This window comes from Cyclopterus lumpus, chromosome 24 (assembly GCF_009769545.1).
Source record: "Cyclopterus lumpus isolate fCycLum1 chromosome 24, fCycLum1.pri, whole genome shotgun sequence".
Taxonomy (NCBI): Eukaryota; Metazoa; Chordata; class Actinopteri; order Perciformes; family Cyclopteridae; genus Cyclopterus; species Cyclopterus lumpus.
In genome coordinates, this window is record NC_046989.1 from 269,027 (window position 1) to 289,801 (window position 20,775).

A 20,775-nucleotide genomic window follows, 5' to 3' on the forward strand; every position below is an offset into this window, starting at 1 on the left:
GACACATGAACTAACCAAAGACACTAGACTGGCCTACTGTTATTACAGACACATGAACTAACCACAGACACTAGACTGTCCTACTGTTATTACAGACACCTGAACTAACCACAGACACTAGACTGTCCTACTGTTATTACAGACACATGAACTAACCACAGACACTAGACTGGCCTACTGTTATAACAGACACATGAACTAACCAAAGACACTAGACTGGCCTACTGTTATTACAGACACATGAACTAACCACAGACACTAGACTGGCCTACTGTTATTACAGACACATGAACTAACCACAGACACTAGACTGTCCTACTGTTATTACAGACACCTGAACTAACCACAGACACTAGACTGTCCTACTGTTATTACAGACACCTGAACTAACCACAGACACTAGACTGTCCTACTGTTATTACAGACACATTAACTAACCAAAGACACTAGACTGGCCTACTGTTATTACAGACACATGAACTAACCACAGACACTAGACTGTCCTACTGTTATTACAGACACATGAACTAACCAAAGACACTAGACTGGCCTACTGTTATTACAGACACCTGAACTAACCACATACACTAGACTGTCCTACTGTTATAACAGACACCTGAACTATAGACTGTCCTACTGTTATAACAGACACCTGAACTAACCACAGACACTAGACTGTCCTACTGTTATAACAGACACCTGAACTAACCACAGACACTAGACTGGCCTACTGTTATTACAGACACATGAACTAACCACAGACACTAGACTGGCCTACTGTTATTACAGACACCTGAACTAACCACAGACAATAGACTGGCCTACTGTTATAACAGACACATGAACTAACCAAAGACACTAGACTGGCCTACTGTTATTACAGACACATGAACTAACCACAGACACTAGACTGGCCTACTGTTATTACAGACACATGAACTAACCACAGACACTAGACTGTCCTACTGTTATTACAGACACCTGAACTAACCACAGACACTAGACTGTCCTACTGTTATTACAGACACCTGAACTAACCACAGACACTAGACTGTCCTACTGTTATTACAGACACATTAACTAACCAAAGACACTAGACTGGCCTACTGTTATTACAGACACATGAACTAACCACAGACACTAGACTGTCCTACTGTTATTACAGACACCTGAACTAACCACAGACACTAGACTGTCCTACTGTTATAACAGACACCTGAACTATAGACTGTCCTACTGTTATAACAGACACCTGAACTAACCACAGACACTAGACTGTCCTACTGTTATAACAGACACCTGAACTAACCACAGACACTAGACTGGCCTACTGTTATTACAGACACATGAACTAACCACAGACACTAGACTGGCCTACTGTTATTACAGACACATGAACTAACCACAGACACTAGACTGGCCTACTGTTATTACAGACACCTGAACTAACCACAGACACTAGACTGGCCTGCCAAAGAGAGAGGGAGAGACAGAGGACATAGAGAGAGAGAGAGAGAGATGACATAGAGAGAGAGAGAGAGAGAGAGAAAGAGAGAGAGAGAGATACCACGTGACATCCAGAGGGCATCCAATGCAATGAATGGACTTTAAATAGGAGCCAATCAGGAGCGGGGGGCGGGTATAAAAGGCTCAGAGCCTCTTTAATCCGCAGCAGCAGCAGAACCGGATCCGCTCCAGACCACTTCACATCAGACTGAACAGGTAAGAACACCTTTCACCCGGACCAATCACAGCCGATCCCCTCATCAATACTCCCGGTGACCGGTTCATCCTGCGGGGACAGGCTCGTGCTCTGCGGGCATCAGACACCTCGGAGGGTTTCAGAGTGTTAACGGAACAAAGGAGCAGACAGACAGGCTGCAGGCAGACAGACAGGCTGCAGGCAGACAGACAGGCTGCAGACAGACAGACAGGCTGCAGACAGACAGACAGGCTGCAGGCAGACAGACAGACAGGCTGCAGGCAGACAGACAGGCTGCAGGCAGACAGACAGGCTGCAGGCAGACAGACAGACAGGCTGCAGGCAGACAGACAGGCTGCAGGCAGGCTGGCTGGCTGGATGTGGACTGGTTGTTTTGCAGGCTGCTGGTCTGCACAGAGCCTGTCTGTCTGCAGCCTGTCTGTCTCTCTGCATCCTAACGACCTTGCAGGTCTGCAGGTGCGCAGTCCGTTTACATTCAAATATTTCATTGTAATGCTCATAGATGGTGGTGATGACGTCATGCAGATGTCAGGTCCAGCTTTAATTAGTTTATTATTTAAATCATTCCCTTATCTTTTTCTTTTTTTCTCTCCATCAGACCTTTATTGTCTTTAACGAACTGCGCATGCTCAGGTCTGTGTGATGTACCGGTATAATAACGGTTTAGTTCCGTTAGTCCGGTTGAAGGTGACCGGGGCGTCGAGCGGTGCAGATGCCGGGGTCTGAGGGGTTAACCCCGGTCTGGTGCTGCGTCACTGCGCGGCCTCCCGCAGATCCTAATCAGCCCGAGTCCCGGTTTAGACTGATCCCTTCAGGTCCTGATCCAGGTCTCTGATCCGGGCCGAACTGGGTCAGAGGCCTGCAGAGGTTCTTCAGTTTAGGGATTAACACGTTATGATGAAGGTCAACTGTACACGCGCACACGCGCATGTTCGTACACACACCCACACGCACTCACACAAACTCTCGCGCACGTTCACACGCATTCTCACGCACTCACACACACACACACACACAGACACGTTTCCAGTATCTCTTTACTTTTCATATCTTTAAATTGTGAGATGAAGATTGTTCACAATGAAAAATGGTAATATTATTAATAATAGTATTACCAATAATATTATTCCTAATACTATTACATATTCGGTAGAATTAGTAATAAAGTATTTTGCCGTTTGAAAATACATAAAACCAGTTAACTGTTAATAACAGTTATATGGTTAATAAAGAGTTAAACTAACAGTTATATGGTTAATGAAGAGTTAAACTAACAGTTATATGGGTAATAAAGAGTTAAACTAACAGTTATATGGGTAATAAAGAGTTAAACTAACAGTTAAACTAACAGTTATATGGTTAATAAAGAGTTAAACTAACAGTTATATGGTTAATGAAGAGTTAAACTAACAGTTATATGGTTAATAAACAGTTACATTGTTAATAAAGAGTCAAACTAACAGTTATATGGTTAATAAAGTTATATTGTTAATAAAGAGTCAAACTAACAGTTATTGTTATTAAAGAGTTAATCTAACAGTTATATGGTTAATAAAGAGTTAATCTAACAGTTATATGGTTAATAAACAGTTACATTGTTAATAAAGAGTCAAACTAACAGTTATATGGTTAATAAAGTTATATTGTTAATAAAGAGTCAAACTAACAGTTATATTGTTAATAAAGAGTTAAACTAACAGTTATATGGGTAATAAAGAGTTATATTGTTAATAAAGAGTCAAACTAACAGTTATATTGTTATTAAAAAGTTAATCTAACAGTTATATTGTTAATAAAGAGTTAAACTAACAGTTATATGGTTAATAAAGAGTTAAACTAACAGTTATATGGGTAATAAAGAGTTCTATTGTTAATAAAGAGTCAAACTAACAGTTATATTGTTATTAAAAAGTTAATCTAACAGTTATATTGTTAATAAAGAGTTAAACTAACAGTTATATTGTTAATAAAGAGTCAAACTAACAGTTATTGTTATTAAAGAGTTAATCTAACAGTTATATGGTTAATAAAGAGTTACATTGTTAATAAAGAGTCAAACTAACAGTTATATGGTTAATAAACAGTTATATTGTTAATAAAGAGTTAATCTAACAGTTATATGGGTAATAAACAGTTACATTGTTAATAAAGAGTCAAACTAACAGTTATATGGTTAATAAACAGTTATATTGTTAATAAAGAGTTAATCTAACAGTTACATTGTTAATAAAGAGTTAAACTAACAGTTATATTGTTATTAAAAAGTTAATCTAACAGTTACATTGTTAATAAAGAGTTAAACTAACAGTTATATGGGTAATAAACAGTTATATGGTTAATGAAGAGTTAAACTAACAGTTATATGGTTAATAAAGAGTTAATCTAACAGTTATATGGTTAATAAAGAGTTATATGGTTAATAAAGAGTTCTATGGTTAATAAAGAGTTATATTGTTAATAAAGAGTTAAACTAACAGTTATATGGTTAATGAAGAGTTAAACTAACAGTTATATGGTTAATAAACAGTTATATTGTTAATAAAGAGTCAAACTAACAGTTATTGTTATTAAAGAGTTAATCTAACAGTTATATTGTTAATAAACAGTTACATTGTTAATAAAGAGTCAAACTAACAGTTATATGGTTAATAAAGTTATATTGTTAATAAAGAGTCAAACTAACAGTTATATTGTTAATAAAGAGTTAAACTAACAGTTATATGGGTAATAAAGAGTTATATTGTTAATAAAGAGTCAAACTAACAGTTATATTGTTATTAAAAAGTTAATCTAACAGTTATATTGTTAATAAAGAGTTAAACTAACAGTTATATGGTTAATAAAGAGTTAAACTAACAGTTATATGGGTAATAAAGAGTTATATTGTTAAAGAGTCAAACTAACAGTTATATTGTTATTAAAAAGTTAATCTAACAGTTATATTGTTAATAAAGAGTTAAACTAACAGTTATATTGTTAATAAAGAGTCAAACTAACAGTTATTGTTATTAAAGAGTTAATCTAACAGTTATATGATTAATAAAGAGTTAATCTAACAGTTATATGGGTAATAAACAGTTACATTGTTAATAAAGAGTCAAACTAACAGTTATATGGTTAATAAACAGTTATATTGTTAATAAAGAGTCAAACTAACAGTTATATTGTTATTAAAAAGTTAATCTAACAGTTACATTGTTAATAAAGAGTTAAACTAACAGTTATATGGGTAATAAACAGTTATATGGTTAATGAAGAGTTAAACTAACAGTTATATGGTTAATAAAGAGTTAATCTAACAGTTATATGGTTAATAAAGAGTTATATTGTTAATAAAGAGTTCTATGGTTAATAAAGAGTTCTATGGTTAATAAAGAGTTATATTGTTAATAAAGAGTTAAACTAACAGTTATATGGTTAATAAAGAGTTCTTCTATGGTTAATAAAGAGTTATATTGTTAATAAAGAGTTAATCTAACAGTTATATTGTTAATAAAAAGAGTCAAACTAACAGTTATTGTTATTAAAGAGTTAATCTAACAGTTATATGGTTAATAAAGAGTTAATCTAACAATTATATGGTTAATAAAGAGTTATATTGTTAATAAAGAGTTAAACTAACAGTTATATTGTTAATAAAGAGTTAAACTAACAGTTATATGGTTAATAAAGAGTTAAACTAACAGTTATATGGTTAATAAAGAGTTCTTCTATGGTTAATAAAGAGTTATATTGTTAATAAAGAGTTAATCTAACAGTTATATTGTTAATAAAAAGAGTCAAACTAACAGTTATTGTTATTAAAGAGTTAATCTAACAATTATATGGTTAATAAAGAGTTAATCTAACAGTTATATGGTTAATAAAGAGTTATATTGTTAATAAAGAGTTAAACTAACAGTTATATGGTTAATAAAGAGTTCTATGGTTAATAAAGAGTTATATTGTGTATAAAGAGTCAAACTAACAGTTATATGGTTAATAAAGAGTTATATTGTTAATAAAGAGTTAATCTAACAGTTATATGGTTAATAAAGAGTTAAACTAACAGTTATATGGTTAATAAAGAGTTATATGGTTAATAAAGAGTTAATCTAACAGTTATATGGTTAATAAAGAGTTATATGGTTAATAAAGAGTTAATCTAACAGTTATATGGTTAATAAAGAGTCAAACTAACAGTTATATTGTTAATAAAGAGTCAAACTAACAGTTATATTGTTAATAAAGAGTTAATCTAACAGTTATATTGTTAATAAAGAGTCAAACTAACAGTTATATTGTTAATAAAGAGTTAATCTAACAGTTATATTGTTAATAAAGAGTCAAACTAACAGTTCTATGGTTAATAAAGAGTCAAACTAACAGTTATATGGTCAATAAAGAGTCAAACTAACAGTTCTATGGTTAATAAAGAGTCAAACTAACAGTTATATTGTTAATAAAGAGTCAAACTAACAGTTCTATGGTTAATAAAGAGTTAATCTAACAGTTATATGGTTAATAAAGAGTTAATCTAACAGTTATATGGTTAATAAAGAGTTAATCTAACAGTTATATGGTCAATAAAGAGTTAAACTAACAGTTATATGGTTAATAAAGAGTTATATGGTTAATAAAGAGTTAATCTAACAGTTATATGGTTAATAAAGAGTCAAACTAACAGTTATATTGTTAATAAAGAGTCAAACTAACAGTTATATTGTTAATAAAGAGTTAATCTAACAGTTATATTGTTAATAAAGAGTCAAACTAACAGTTATATTGTTAATAAAGAGTTAATCTAACAGTTATATTGTTAATAAAGAGTCAAACTAACAGTTCTATGGTTAATAAAGAGTCAAACTAACAGTTATATGGTCAATAAAGAGTCAAACTAACAGTTCTATGGTTAATAAAGAGTCAAACTAACAGTTATATTGTTAATAAAGAGTCAAACTAACAGTTCTATGGTTAATAAAGAGTCAAACTAACAGTTCTATGGTTAATAAAGAGTCAAACTAACAGTTATATTGTTAATAAAGAGTCAAACTAACAGTTATATTGTTAATAAAGAGTTAAACTAACAGTTATATGGTCAATAAAGAGTCAAACTAACAGTTCTATGGTTAATAAAGAGTCAAACTAACAGTTATATGGTTAAAGACTCATCAACCCAACAGTTAATAAAGCGTATTAGTGTAAACTGGTCCCAGGTCAGCAGCCGGACGTCGCCATGCCTTTTGGGAACACCCACAACAAGCTGAAGATGAAGTACTCGTCGGACCAGGAGTACCCTGACCTCAGCCAGCACAACAACCACATGGCCAAGGTGCTCACGCCGGAGATCTACGAGAGCCTGAGGGACAAGGAGACGCCCAGCGGGTTCACCGTGGACGACGTCATCCAGACCGGCATCGACAACCCAGGTACCAGGTTACACCCCTCTAGACCGGGTCGGCTCCTGGACCAGGTAACCCCACAGACACCTTCCCCAGAGTGGATACCTACCTCCTGGTGTTGTTGGTGCCTTCACACAGAGAGGTCCGGTCCCCTAACCCTGATCCTGATCCTGACCCTGACCCTGATCCTGACCCTGACCGTGATCCTGATCCTGACCGTGATCCTGACCCTGTCCGTGATCCTGATCCTGACCCTGACCGTGATCCTGACCGTGATCCTGACCCTGACCCTGATCCTGACCCTGATCCTGACCCTGACCCTGACCCTGACCGTGATCCTGATCCTGACCGTGATCCTGACCCTGTCCGTGATCCTGATCCTGACCCTCACCGTGACCCTGACCGTGATCCTGACCCTGACCCTGACCCTGACCGTGATCCTGACCGTGATCCTGACCGTGATCCTGACCCTGTCCGTGATCCTGACCCTGACCCTGACCATGATCCTGATCCTGACCGTGATCCTGACCCTGTCCGTGATCCTGATCCTGACCCTGACCGTGATCCTGACCGTGATCCTGATCCTGACCCTGATCCTGACCGTGATCCTGACCCTGTCCGTGATCCTGACCCTGATCCTGACCCTGACCGTGATCCTGACCGTGATCCTGATCCTGACCGTGATCCTGACTCTGTCCGTGATCCTGACCCTGATCGTGATCCTGACCCTGATCGTGATCCTGATCCTGATCCTGACCCTGACCGTGATCCTGACCGTGATCCTGACCCTGATCCTGATCCTGACCGTGATCCTGATCCTGACCGTGATCCTGACCCTGTCCGTGATCCTGATCCTGACCCTCACCGTGACCCTGACCGTGATCCTGACCCTGACCGTGATCCTGACCGTGATCCTGACCGTGATCCTGACCCTGTCCGTGATCCTGACCCTGACCCTGACCATGATCCTGATCCTGACCGTGATCCTGACCCTGTCCGTGATCCTGATCCTGACCCTGACCGTGATCCTGACCGTGATCCTGATCCTGACCCTGACCCTGATCCTGACCGTGATCCTGACCCTGTCCGTGATCCTGACCCTGATCCTGACCCTGACCGTGATCCTGACCGTGATCCTGATCCTGACCGTGATCCTGACTCTGTCCGTGATCCTGACCCTGATCGTGATCCTGACCCTGATCGTGATCCTGATCCTGATCCTGACCCTGACCGTGATCCTGACCGTGATCCTGACCCTGATCCTGATCCTGACCCTGACCGTGATCCTGACCGTGATCCTGACCGTGATCCTGATCCTGACCCTGATCCTGATCCTGACCCTGACCGTGATCCTGACCGTGATCCTGACCCTGACCGTGATCCTGATCCTGACCCTGACCGTGATCCTGGCCCTGACCGTGATCCTGATCCTGACCCTGATCGTGATCCTGATCCTGATCCTGACCCTGACACTGACCGTGATCCTGACCCTGATCCTGATCCTGATCCTGACCCTGACCGTGATCCTGACCGTGATCCTGACCGTGATCCTGATCGTGATCCTGTCCGTGATCGTGATCCTGACCCTGACCGTGATCCTGATCCTGATCCGGACCCTGTCCGTGATCCTGATCCTGACCCTGATCCTGATCCTGGCCCTGACCGTGATCCTGATCCTGACCCTGTTTGTGATCCTGACCCTGACCCTGACCCTGTTTGTGATCCTGACCCTGACCCTGACCCTGTTTGTGACCCTGACCCTGACCCTGATCCTGACCCTGACCCTGACCCTGTTTGTGATCCTGACCCTGTTTGTGACCCTGATCCTGACCCTGACCCTGTTTGTGACCCTGATCCTGACCCTGACCACTTCTTAATGGGATTGACTCGTTAGATCAGGTTCAGTCTTCCTAGCTCCTGATCCAACCTCTAAATGGAATGTGTGGTTTGTTGTGACCCGTCAACAATCGGCCATCTTGTCCTGCAGGTCACCCGTTCATCATGACGGTGGGCTGCGTGGCCGGAGACGAGGAGACATACGAGGTCTTCAAAGAGCTGCTGGACCCGGTGATCGAGGACCGCCACGGGGGGTACAAACCATCAGACCAGCACAAGACGGACCTGAACCCCGACAACCTGCAGGTAAACAACAACAACCTGAACTGAACCCGACAACCTGCAGGTAAACAACAACAACCTGACCCCCTGCTGGTCTCTACTGATCTACTTGTGGTCTACCTTGTTTCAGGGAGGAGACGATCTGGATCCAGACTACGTTCTGAGCTCCCGGGTCCGGACCGGACGGAGTATCCGCGGCTTCTGTCTTCCGCCTCATTGCAGCCGCGGAGAACGGCGAGCCATCGAAAACCTCTCCCTGGAAAGTACGACAACAATCCATTTTAGGTCCCTTTATGTTTTATTAGTTTGCCCGTTTATCATCATCATCATCATCATCATCATCTGGACTCAAGGATGAACTGATCAGATTGTGGAGGTCAAAGGTCACAAAGACTAAAGAATAGCCTAATGATGTCCCACAGAAGTCTGAGAGGATAGAATAATGAAGATGGTCTGGACCGGACTGGACCGGTTTGGACTGGTTTGGACCGATTTGGACTGGTTTGGACCCTCCGGGACCGGTCTGGACTGGTTTGGACCGGACTGGACTGGTCTGGACCGGTCTGGACTGGTTTGGACCCTCCGGGACCGGTCTGGACTGGTTTGGACTGGTCTGGACTGGTGTCCACTAGCTCTTCAGGGTTGAACTGCACCGCATTGCTCTTTCCACACGTTGTAGTCATGTGACCAAAGTTCTATGACGACAGCAGAAAGAGGTCTTTGAGTCCAGAAACTGGCTGTGGATCAGTTCTCTGATGGTGTGATGAACCGGTCCTCCATTAGTCCTGCAGTCTTCATTCGTCTGCTCTTATTCAGACGTGATCTTTATTTAGATGTTTTCCCAGCATGCCTCAGTGATCCTCTGAGCAGCAGATCAAACGTTGTGTAATGCTGAGACTCTTAATGAGGATCTGAGAGCTGGTGACACTAAAGGGAACTGGACTGAAACCAGCAGACTCTCTACCGCCCCCTGAGTTCCATCCAGCGTGTGTGTGTTTATTTAGATGAGTTCATATACAAATGATTAATATGAATAATATATATGAATAATAATGAATAATAAATTAATGTGAATTCTTTCATGTTCAGCTGAACCAAAGGCTTTAGTTTGAAAAGGTGAATGTGGACCTGGACTCACCTTAGCTCCACCTGTGAACTCTGACCTCCTGCAGGCCTGGACATGCTGGACGGGGACTTAAAGGGGAAGTACTACGCTCTAAAGAACATGTCAGAGGAGGAGCAGCAGCAGCTGATTGATGACCACTTCCTGTTCGACAAGCCAGTCTCCCCGCTGCTGCTGGCTTCCGGCATGGCCCGCGACTGGCCCGACGGCCGCGGCATCTGGTCAGTACCAAGAACACCTGGACAGGTGACCCTCTTCCTGTCCCGGGGTAATTAACCCTCGTCTCTCGCCTGCAGGCACAACGACAACAAGACCTTCCTGGTCTGGGTGAACGAAGAGGATCACCTGCGAGTCATCAGCATGCAGAAGGGAGGCAACATGAAGGAGGTGTTCAACCGCTTCTGCACCGGACTCACCAAGGTGGACACCTGCACGCCCACTTCCTGTTTCCAGACCGCTGCCGTCACTGATGCTCACCACCTGACTCTCTCTCTGCAGATCGAGGGCTTGTTTAAGGAGCGCAGTCACGAGTTCATGTGGAACGAACACCTGGGCTACGTCCTCACCTGTCCGTCCAACCTGGGGACGGGACTGAGAGCCGGAGTCCACGTCAAGCTGCCCAACGTCAGCAAGCACGACAAGTTCGGAGACATCCTGAAGAGGCTGAGGCTGCAGAAGAGGGGCACAGGTAAGCAGTCAGGTGGAGAGACAGGTACACACACACACACACACACACACAGGTGGAGAGACAGACGGGTACACACACAGGTGGAGAGAAAGACGGGTACACACACAGGTGGAGAGACAGACGGGTACACACACACAGGTGGAGAGACAGACGGGTACACACACACACAGGTGGAGAGACAGGTACACACACAGGTGAAGAGACAGACGGGTACACACACAGGTGGAGAGACAGACGGGTACACACACAGGTGGAGAGACAGGTACACAAACAGGTGGAGAGACGGGTACACACACAGGTGGAGAGACAGGTACACAAACAGGTGGAGAGACGGGTACACACACAGGTGGAGAGACAGGTACACACACAGGTGGAGAGACAGACAGATACACACACAGGTGGAGAGACAGACGGGTAGACAGACGGGTACACACACAGGTGGAGAGACAGACGGGTAGAAAGACAGGTACACACAGGTGGAGAGACAGACAGGTACACACACAGGTGGAGAGAAAGACAGGTACACACAGGTGGAGAGAAAGACAGGTACACACAGGTGGAGAGACAGACAGGTACACACACAGGTGGAGAGACAGACGGGTACACACACAGGTGGAGAGACAGGTACACAAACAGGTGGAGAGACAGACAGGTACACACACACACACACACACACACACACACACAGGTGGAGAGACAGACAGGTACACACACACACACACAGGTGTAGAGAGGTACACACACAGGTGAAGAGACAGACATGTACACACACACACACACACACACAGGTAAAGAGACAGACAGGTACACACACACACACACACAGGTGGAGAGACAGACAGGTACACACACAGGTGAAGAGACAGACAGGTACACACACACACAGGTGGAGAGACAGGTACACACACAGGTGGAGAGACAGACAGGTACACACACAGGTGGAGAGACAGACAGGTACACACACACACACACAGGTGGAGAGACAGGTACACACACAGGTGAAGAGACAGACAGGTACACACACAGGTGAAGAGACAGACAGGTACACACACAGGTGGAGAGACAGACAGGTACACACACAGGTGAAGAGACAGACAGGTACACACACAGGTGGAGAGACAGACAGGTACACACACACACACACACACGTGGAGAGACAGGTACACACACGTGAAGAGACAGACATGTACACACACACACACACACACAGGTAAAGAGACAGACAGGTACACACACACACACAGGTGAAGAGACAGACAGGTACACATACCAGTGGAGAGACAGACAGGCACACACACACACACACACACACACACACAGGTGGAGAGACAGGTACACACACAGGTGAAGAGACAGACATGTACACACACACACACACACACAGGTGAAGAGACAGACATGTACACACACACAGGTGGAGAGACAGACAGGTACACACACACACACACACACAGGTGGAGAGACAGACAGGTACACACACACACACACACAGGTGGAGAGACAGGTACACACACACACAGGTGAAGAGACAGACAGGTACACACACCAGTGGAGAGACAGACAGGTACACACACACACACACACACAGGTGGAGAGACAGACAGGTACACACACACACACACAGGTGAAGAGACAGACAGGTACACACACAGGTGAAGAGACAGACAGGTACACACAGGTGGAGAGACAGACAGGTGCACACACAGGTGGAGAGACAGACAGGTACACACACACACACACAGGTGAAGAGACAGACAGGTACACACACAGGTGAAGAGACAGACAGGTACACACAGGTGGAGAGACAGACAGGTGCACACACAGGTGGAGAGACAGACAGGTACACATACACACACACACACACACACACACACACACAGGTGGAGAGACAGGTACACACACCAGTGGAGAGACAGACAGGTACACACACACACACACACACACATACATAGGTGGAGAGACAGGTACACACACAGGTGGAGAGACAGGTACACACACAGGTGAAGAGACAGACAGGTACACACACAGGTGGAGAGACAGACAGGTACACACACACACACACACACACAGGTGGAGAGACAGGTACACACACCAGTGGAGAGACAGACAGGTACACACACACACACAGGTGGAGAGACAGGTACACACACCAGTGGAGAGACAGACAGGTACACACACACACAGGTGGAGAGACAGGTACACACACAGGTGGAGAGACAGGTACACACACAGGTGAAGAGACAGACAGGTACACACACAGGTGAAGAGACAGACAGGTACACACACAGGTGGAGAGACAGACAGGTACACAAACAGGTGAAGAGACAGAAGAGATGAAACATATTGATCAGATGATGAAGAGATGAAACATATTGATCAGATGATGAAGAGATGAACATATTGATCAGATGATGAAGAGATGAAACATATTGATCAGATGATGAAGAGATGAACATATTGATCAGATGATGAAGAGATGAACATATTGATCAGATGATGAAGAGATGAACATATTGATCAGATGATGAAGAGATGAAACATATTGATCAGATGATGAAGATCAGTTTCATTTGTATTTGTTTATTTATGTTTGAAATACAGAACGTGAAGCATATGGATCAGGTCATGATGTCATCAATATTCAGATGAGACACAACAGATCACTTCCTGTCTGTCAGGTGGCGTGGACACGGCGGCGGTGGGCGGAGTCTTTGACATCTCCAACGCCGACCGGCTGGGCTTCTCCGAGGTGGAGCTGGTGCAGATGGTGGTGGACGGAGTCAACCTGCTGGTGGACATGGAGAAGAAGCTGGAGGCCGGAGAGAGCATCGATGACATCATACCTGAGCAGAAGTGACCTGTGACCTCTGACCCCCCCTCCCTCACTGTAACCAATCAGAAACCGTTTAGAGCCGCTTCACTTGACTTCAGTCTTCCTTTTCTATTTCCTGTTGGACCCGTCTAACACCTGAAATATGTAATAAAGTCTGTATGGCCCTCCTTCATTCTGCAATGTACCACACGACATAGATAGAGACATCACTAATTAATAAAAGAATAATATTCAAACAAGTGTCTGTGTGGATTATATCATTTGTATTTGTTATATTTATCTAAACGTCGTCACATCGGCTTCTCTGTATCCACATGTTCTCTGTATCCACATGTTCTCTGTATCCACACGTTCTCTGTATCCACAGGTTCATGTCACATGTTCTCTGTATCTACAGGTTCTCTATCTACAGGTTCATGTCACATGTTCTCTGTATCCACAGGTTCTCTGTATCCACATGTTCTCTGTATCCACACGTTCTCTGTATCCACAGGTTCATGTCACATGTTCTCTGTATCTACAGGTTCTCTATCTACAGGTTCATGTCACATGTTCTCTGTATCCACAGGTTCATGTCACATGTTCTCTGTATCTACATGTTCTCTGTATCCACAGGTTCATGTCACATGTTCTCTGTATCTACAGGTTCTCTATCTACAGGTTCATGTCACATGTTCTCTGTATCCACAGGTTCATGTCACATGTTCTCTGTATCTACATGTTCTCTGTATCCACAGGTTCATGTCACATGTTCTCTGTATCTACAGGTTCTCTATCTACAGGTTCATGTCACATGTTCTCTGTATCCACAGGTTCATGTCACATGTTCTCTGTATCTACAGGTTCTCTATCTACAGGTTCATGTCACATGTTCTCTGTATCTACAGGTTCTCTATCTACAGGTTCATGTCACATGTTCTCTGTATATACAAGGTTCATGTCACATGTTCTCTGTATATACAGGTTCATGTCACATGTTCTCTGTGTCTACAAGGTTCATGTCACATGTTCTCTGTATCTACATGTTCTCTGTATCCACAGGTTCATGTCACATGTTCTCTGTATCTACAGGTTCTCTATCTACAGGTTCATGTCACATGTTCTTTGTATCTACAGGTTCATGTCACATGTTCTCTGTATCTACAGGTTCTCTATCTACAGGTTCATGTCACATGTTCTCTGTGTCTACAAGGTTCATGTCACATGTTCTCTGTATCTACATGTTCTCTGTATCCACAGGTTCATGTCACATGTTCTCTGTATCTACAGGTTCTCTATCTACAGGTTCATGTCACATGTTCTCTGTATCCACAGGTTCATGTCACATGTTCTCTGTATCTACAAGGTTCATGTCACATGTTCTCTGTATCTACAGGTTCTCTGTCTACAGGTTCATGTCACATGTTCTCTGTATCTACAGGTTCATGTCACATGTTCTCTGTATCTACAGGTTCATGTCACATGTTCTCTGTATCTACAGGTTCTCTGTATCCACAGGTTCATGTCACATGTTCTCTGTATCTACATGTTCTCTGTATCCACAGGTTCATGTCACATGTTCTCTGTATCTACAGGTTCTCCGTATCCACAGGTTCATGTCACATGTTCTCTGTATATACAGGTTCATGTCACATGTTCTCTGTATCTACAGGTTCTCTATCTACAGGTTCATGTCACATGTTCTCTGTATCCACATGTTCTCTATCTACAGGTTCATGTTGTCACATGTTCTCTTTTCGCTTTTATCCAAAGCGACTTACAATAAGTGCATTAAACCATGAGTCCAAACTCAGAACAACAAGAATTAAGCAAGTACAATTTCATAACGTTAAACTACTAAGTGCTATCGGTAAGAGACATTTAAGTGCTACTAAAGTGTTAAACTACTAAAGTGCTACTACGGCGCTACCTTCCCTATTCAAGGTGTAGTCACTAAGATGTGTTTTTAGTCTGTAGAGACTTCCTGTCCTGATGTCAATGGGGAGCTCGTTCCACCAATGAGGAGCCAGCACAGCAAACAGTCGTGATTTAAACTAAGATGTTGATTTAATTAAACGTTGATGAGTTTGAATTTAAAGAGTCGTGACTTTGAGTGTTTAGCTCGAAGTGAAGGAACTACAAGCTGATTGGTGTGAGGTTAGACCATGTCCTGGGTGTGAGGTTAGACCATGTCCTGGGTGTGAGGTTAGACCATGTCCTGGTGTGAGGTTAGACCATGTCCTGGGTGTGAGGTTAGACCATGTCCTGGGTGTGAGGTTAGACCATGTCCTGGGTGTGAGGTTAGACCATGTCCTGGTGTGAGGTTAGACCATGTCCTGGTGTGAGGTTAGACCATGTCCTGGGTGTGAGGTTAGACCATGTCCTGGGTGTGAGGTTAGACCATGTCCTGGTGTGAGGTTAGACCATGTCCTGGGTGTGAGGTTAGACCATGTCCTGGGTGTGAGGTTAGACCATGTCCTGGTGTGAGGTTAGACCATGTCCTGGGTGTGAGGTTAGACCATGTCCTGGGTGTGAGGTTAGACCATGTCCTGGTGTGAGGTTAGACCATGTCCTGGGTGTGAGGTTAGACCATGTCCTGGTAACCAGTGAAGGTCGCGGAGGAGCGGAGGATTGTGGGTAAATTTAGGTTAAAGACCACTCGAGCAGCTGCATTCTGGATGAGCTGTAGAGGTTGAATGGCATTAGCAGGTAGACCTGAAGGAGGAGTTACAGTAGTCTAGCCTTGATATGATCAGAACCTGGACCAGAGCCTGGACCAGAACCTGGACCAGAGCCTGGACCAGAACCTGTGCCGCCTTCTGAGTGAGAAGAGGTCGTATTCTCCTGATGTTGTACAACATGTACCTACAGGAGCGTGTTGTTGGGGTGATGTTGGCAGTCAGGGAGAGTTGACTGACAGGTGTCACACCGAGGTTCCTGGCAGTCGGGGGCGGGGCCAACACTGAGTTGTTGAAGGTGATAATCAGGTCGTGGGTGGGAGAGCCTTTTCCTGGAAGGAGGAGAAGTTCAGTCTTGTCTGGGTTAATTTTCAGGTGGTGTGCGGACATCCACTGAGAGATGTCAGTCAGACATCCACTGAGAGATGTCAGTCAGACATCCACTGAGAGATGTCAGTCAGACATCCACTGAGAGATGTCAATCAGACATCCACTGAGAGATGTCAATCAGACATCCACTGAGAGATGTCAGTCAGACATCCACTGAGAGATGTCAGTCAGACATCCACTGAGAGATGTCAGTCAGACATCCACTGAGAGATGTCAGACAGACATCCACTGAGAGATGTCAGTCAGACAGGCAGAGATTCGTGCTGCTACCTGTGTTTCAGATTGGGGAAACGAGAGGATCAGTTGGGTGTCGTCAGCATAGCTGTGGTAGGTGAAGCCATGAGAGAGAATGACAGAGAGAGAGAGTTGGTGTACAGAGAGAAGAGAAGAGGACCGAGGACTGAACCCTGAGGGACCCCAGTAGTCAGAGGACAAGGCTCAGACACAGATCCTCTCCAGGTTACCTGGTAAGAGCGGTCGGTGAGGTAGGATGAGAAGAGTGAGAGCAGAGCCTGAGATACCAGGTCCTGGAGGGAGGACAAGAGGATCTGGTGGTTCACTGTGTCAAAGGCAGCGGAAAGGTCTAGAAGGATAAGGACAGAGGAGAGAGGATGCTCTAGTGTGAAGGATAAGGAGAGAGGATGCTCTAGTGTGAAGGATAAGGACAGAGGAGAGAGGATGCTCTAGTGTGAAGGATAAGGACAGAGGAGAGAGGATGCTCTAGTGTGAAGGATAAGGACAGAGGATGCTCTAGTGTGAAGGATAAGGAGAGAGGATGCTCTAGTGTGAAGGATAAGGACAAAGGAGAGAGGATGCTCTAGTGTGAAGGATAAGGACAGAGGAGAGAGGATGCTCTAGTGTGAAGGATGAGGACAGAGGAGAGAGGATGCTCTAGTGTGAAGGATAAGGACAGAGGAGAGAGGATGCTCTAGTGTGAAGGATAAGGACAGAGGAGAGAGGATGCTCTAGTGTGAAGGATAAGGACAGAGGAGAGAGGATACTCTAGTGTGAAGGATAAGGACAGAGGAGAGAGGATGCTCTAGTGTGGAGGATAAGGACAGAGGAGAGAGGATGCTCTAGTGTGGAGGATAAGGATAGAGGACAGAGGATGCTCTAGTGTGAAGGATAAGGACAAAGGAGAGAGGTCTCTGTTGAGTGGCGGCCTTGAATCCAGACTGATGAGGGTCTAGAAGGTTGGGATGGTGGAGAAAGGAGGACACTTGGTTAAAGAGTTTTGGAAAGGAAGGGGAGGAGAGAGACAGGTCTGTAGTTGTTGACTTCAGGTCTGTAGTTATTGACTTCAGGTCTGTAGTTGTTGACTTCAGGTATGTTGTAGTTGTTGACTTCATGTCTGTAGTTGTTGACTTCAGGTCTGTAGTTGTTGACTTCAGGTCTGTTAGTTGTTGACTTCAGGTCTGTAGTTGTTGACTTCAGGTCTGTGGTTGTTGACTTCAGGTCTATAGTTGTTGACTTCAGGTCTGTGGTTGTTGACTTCAGGTCTGTAGTTGTTGACTTCAGGTCTGTAGTTGTTGACTTCAGATGGGTCAGAGTGGGTTTCTTCAGGAGAGGGTTGACTCCGCCTCCTTCAGAGAGTTGGGGAAACAGCCGGTTGAGAGGGAGGTGTTAATAAGATGGGTGAGAAAGGGAAGAAGGTCCGGAGCAATGGACTGGAGAAGGTGAGAAGGGATGGGGTCAAGGGGGCAGGTGGTTGGGGGGTCAGAGGTTACCAAGGTAAGAACTTGATTAGGAGACAGGGGGATAAAAGAGGAAAACAAGGGGGAAGAAGGTGAAGTTAGTGGAGGTGTAGTTATGGAAGATGGATTAGTAAATGAAGAGCGTATGTCGTCTATCTTTTTGTAAAGTAGTCAACAAAGTGGCTGAAGGGTGGAGGGAGGGGGGACCAGGGGGGTCAAGGAGGTTGGAGAAGATAGAGAAGAGTTTGTTGGGGTTAGAGAAAGAAGATTCGATTCTGGATTGGTAGAACAGACTTTTGGCTGCAGAGAAGGAGGAGAGAAGAGATTGATAGGCGAGCAGGTCGCTGGTGTGTTTGGATTTTCTCCATTTCCTTTCCGATGTTCGCGTAGTGGCTCTCTGAGCACCGAGTCAGACAACCACGGAGCCGGAGAGGACTTGAGGACCTTTAGAGTCATAAGAGGACTTGAGGACCTTTAGAGTCATAAGAGGACAGAGAGAATCAAGAGAGGACGACAGCGTAGAGAGAAGAGTGTCAATAAAACACGAACGGACGTGCACATGACGAAGACTTGAACAATAATGTATGAGTCATGTTTTTGGATTTCTATAAATAATCGTTTACGGGTTCATAATGAGTTCAAGAAGAGGCTTGGGGTCACTGAGGAGGCTCCACAGGTCTCAGATGTGAGGGCACATGACCAGCAGGAGTTAGAGAGCCAGTCCGGCACAGAATCCATCACCGCCGATCGGTGTGCAATGCATGCTGGGTAGATTGTGTCCGACTTGATCCCGACTCGTTCTGACGTCGTGCACACGCGGCGAAGTAGCCCTCACTTTAGTTTGAGATTGTTATGGGATACGATAAGAGTGAAACTCTGTTAATGTGTCAGAGGTCAGAGGTCAATGAGCGCAAACCCACGCTTTACTGAGTCTGGTGACAGGAACCACGCAGCTGGTCCCACACTGCACCAGTATAGTTGGGACCATGTTCTCTCACGGTCTCAGACCTGAACCCTGATCCAGTCTGGTTCAGGTCTGAGACCGTGAGAGAACATGGTCCCACACTGCACCAGTATAGTTGGGACCATGTTCTCTCACGGTCTCAGACCTGAACCAGACTGGATCAGGGTTCAGGTCTGAGACCGCACCAGTAAAGTTGGGACCATGTTCTCTTGTGTAGACCTGAACCAGGCTGGAGCCTAACCTGCTTTCAGAATGTGCTGATGAAGCAGTAATGCTACAAACACACACACTGAAACGACTCAACGCTTCAGCCCCAGCTGCTGGATCTTTTTATTGATCCATTGGATTTTGATGCTGGAGAAGAACGGCTGAAACCATCAATGACATGTACTAATGAAGAACACAATGGAACAGTTACAGAGAGGGAACCCGGGTTCTCTGGGTCAGTACGTAATGACAAACAGCAATAGAACCTTTTTGAAAAGGTGAAATCGGCTCAAATGATGTCGTGGATCAATTATTAAAACCGGAGAAGAAGATGAAGTTTAGTCATGAATCGGCTTTCAAAAGGATCCAAACTCAGAATAAAACAGCTTCCTACCTTTCATTTCACCGGCCTCTCTCTCTCTCGCTCGCTCTCTGATATACGCACAGGTATGGCAGCTAAACGCATACATAGTTTTATACTCAGCTACCCCGAAGACTCCAACCAGTGTCCTTTGGGACCAAGTGGACTCAGAACAGCTGATCCTTCCTTTAATCAGTGGAGATCAAGGTTGACAAGGATCTCTACTTCCTGCCAAAGCTGAATTAAGGATCAGACAGTACAGAAACAGTGAACAGGTACTTCAACAGGTGAGTTCTCTGATTGGTCCCTCCCTCTCCTCAGGTGTGAGTCCTCTCTGATTGGTCGCAAAGGATTCTGGGACACAGACCTGCATAATTATATTGATTTATATAAACACAGAGTTCAGGTTCACATCATGAAATCAGTTTATTACAAATGACTCTATGATACAAAGAAATCCTGATGAAGGTGAAGAAGACGTGAGCGTCCAGATGAACATCATAAATAAATGATGTTTTCAGAAACACCTTCATGGAGCATAAAAAGCTTTGATAACAGGAAGCGGTCACATGCGCTGTAACAAAACACAACGGACCAATCACCCGGAGCAGAAGCGGAGCGGTGACATCATCACAG

The 20,775-nt window shown here is 44.0% G+C and overlaps 1 protein-coding gene across 2 annotated transcripts; it reads left to right on the forward strand.

The window, feature by feature from the left end:
- Positions 1–1,680: 1,680 nt before the first annotated feature.
- Positions 1,681–14,063, forward strand: ckbb (creatine kinase, brain b). 2 transcript variants are annotated; one of them, XM_034527519.1, is made up of 8 exons: positions 1,681–1,722; positions 6,919–7,131; positions 9,092–9,246; positions 9,353–9,485; positions 10,395–10,566; positions 10,642–10,765; positions 10,844–11,033; positions 13,712–14,063. In XM_034527519.1, exons 2-8 carry the CDS (start codon positions 6,939–6,941, stop codon positions 13,888–13,890), a joined length of 1,146 nt encoding a protein of 381 aa, XP_034383410.1. In that variant the 5' UTR covers positions 1,681–1,722; positions 6,919–6,938; the 3' UTR covers positions 13,891–14,063. The 2 variants fall into 2 exon arrangements, with proteins under 2 accessions (XP_034383410.1, XP_034383411.1); XM_034527520.1 differs by lacking the exon at positions 1,681–1,722 and adding an exon at positions 6,895–6,918 and having other exon boundaries at positions 6,966–7,131.
- The last annotated feature ends 6,712 nt before the right edge of the window (positions 14,064–20,775 follow it).

Coding starts and splice junctions, on each gene's coding strand:
- ckbb (XM_034527519.1), top strand. CDS start 6,939: ATGCCTTTTGGGAACACCCACAACAAGCTGAAGATGAAGTACTCGTCG. Junction 7,132..9,091: donor GACCGGCATCGACAACCCAG/GTACCAGGTTAC, acceptor CTTGTCCTGCAG/GTCACCCGTTCATCATGACG. Junction 9,486..10,394: donor CGAAAACCTCTCCCTGGAAA/GTACGACAACAA, acceptor GACCTCCTGCAG/GCCTGGACATGCTGGACGGG.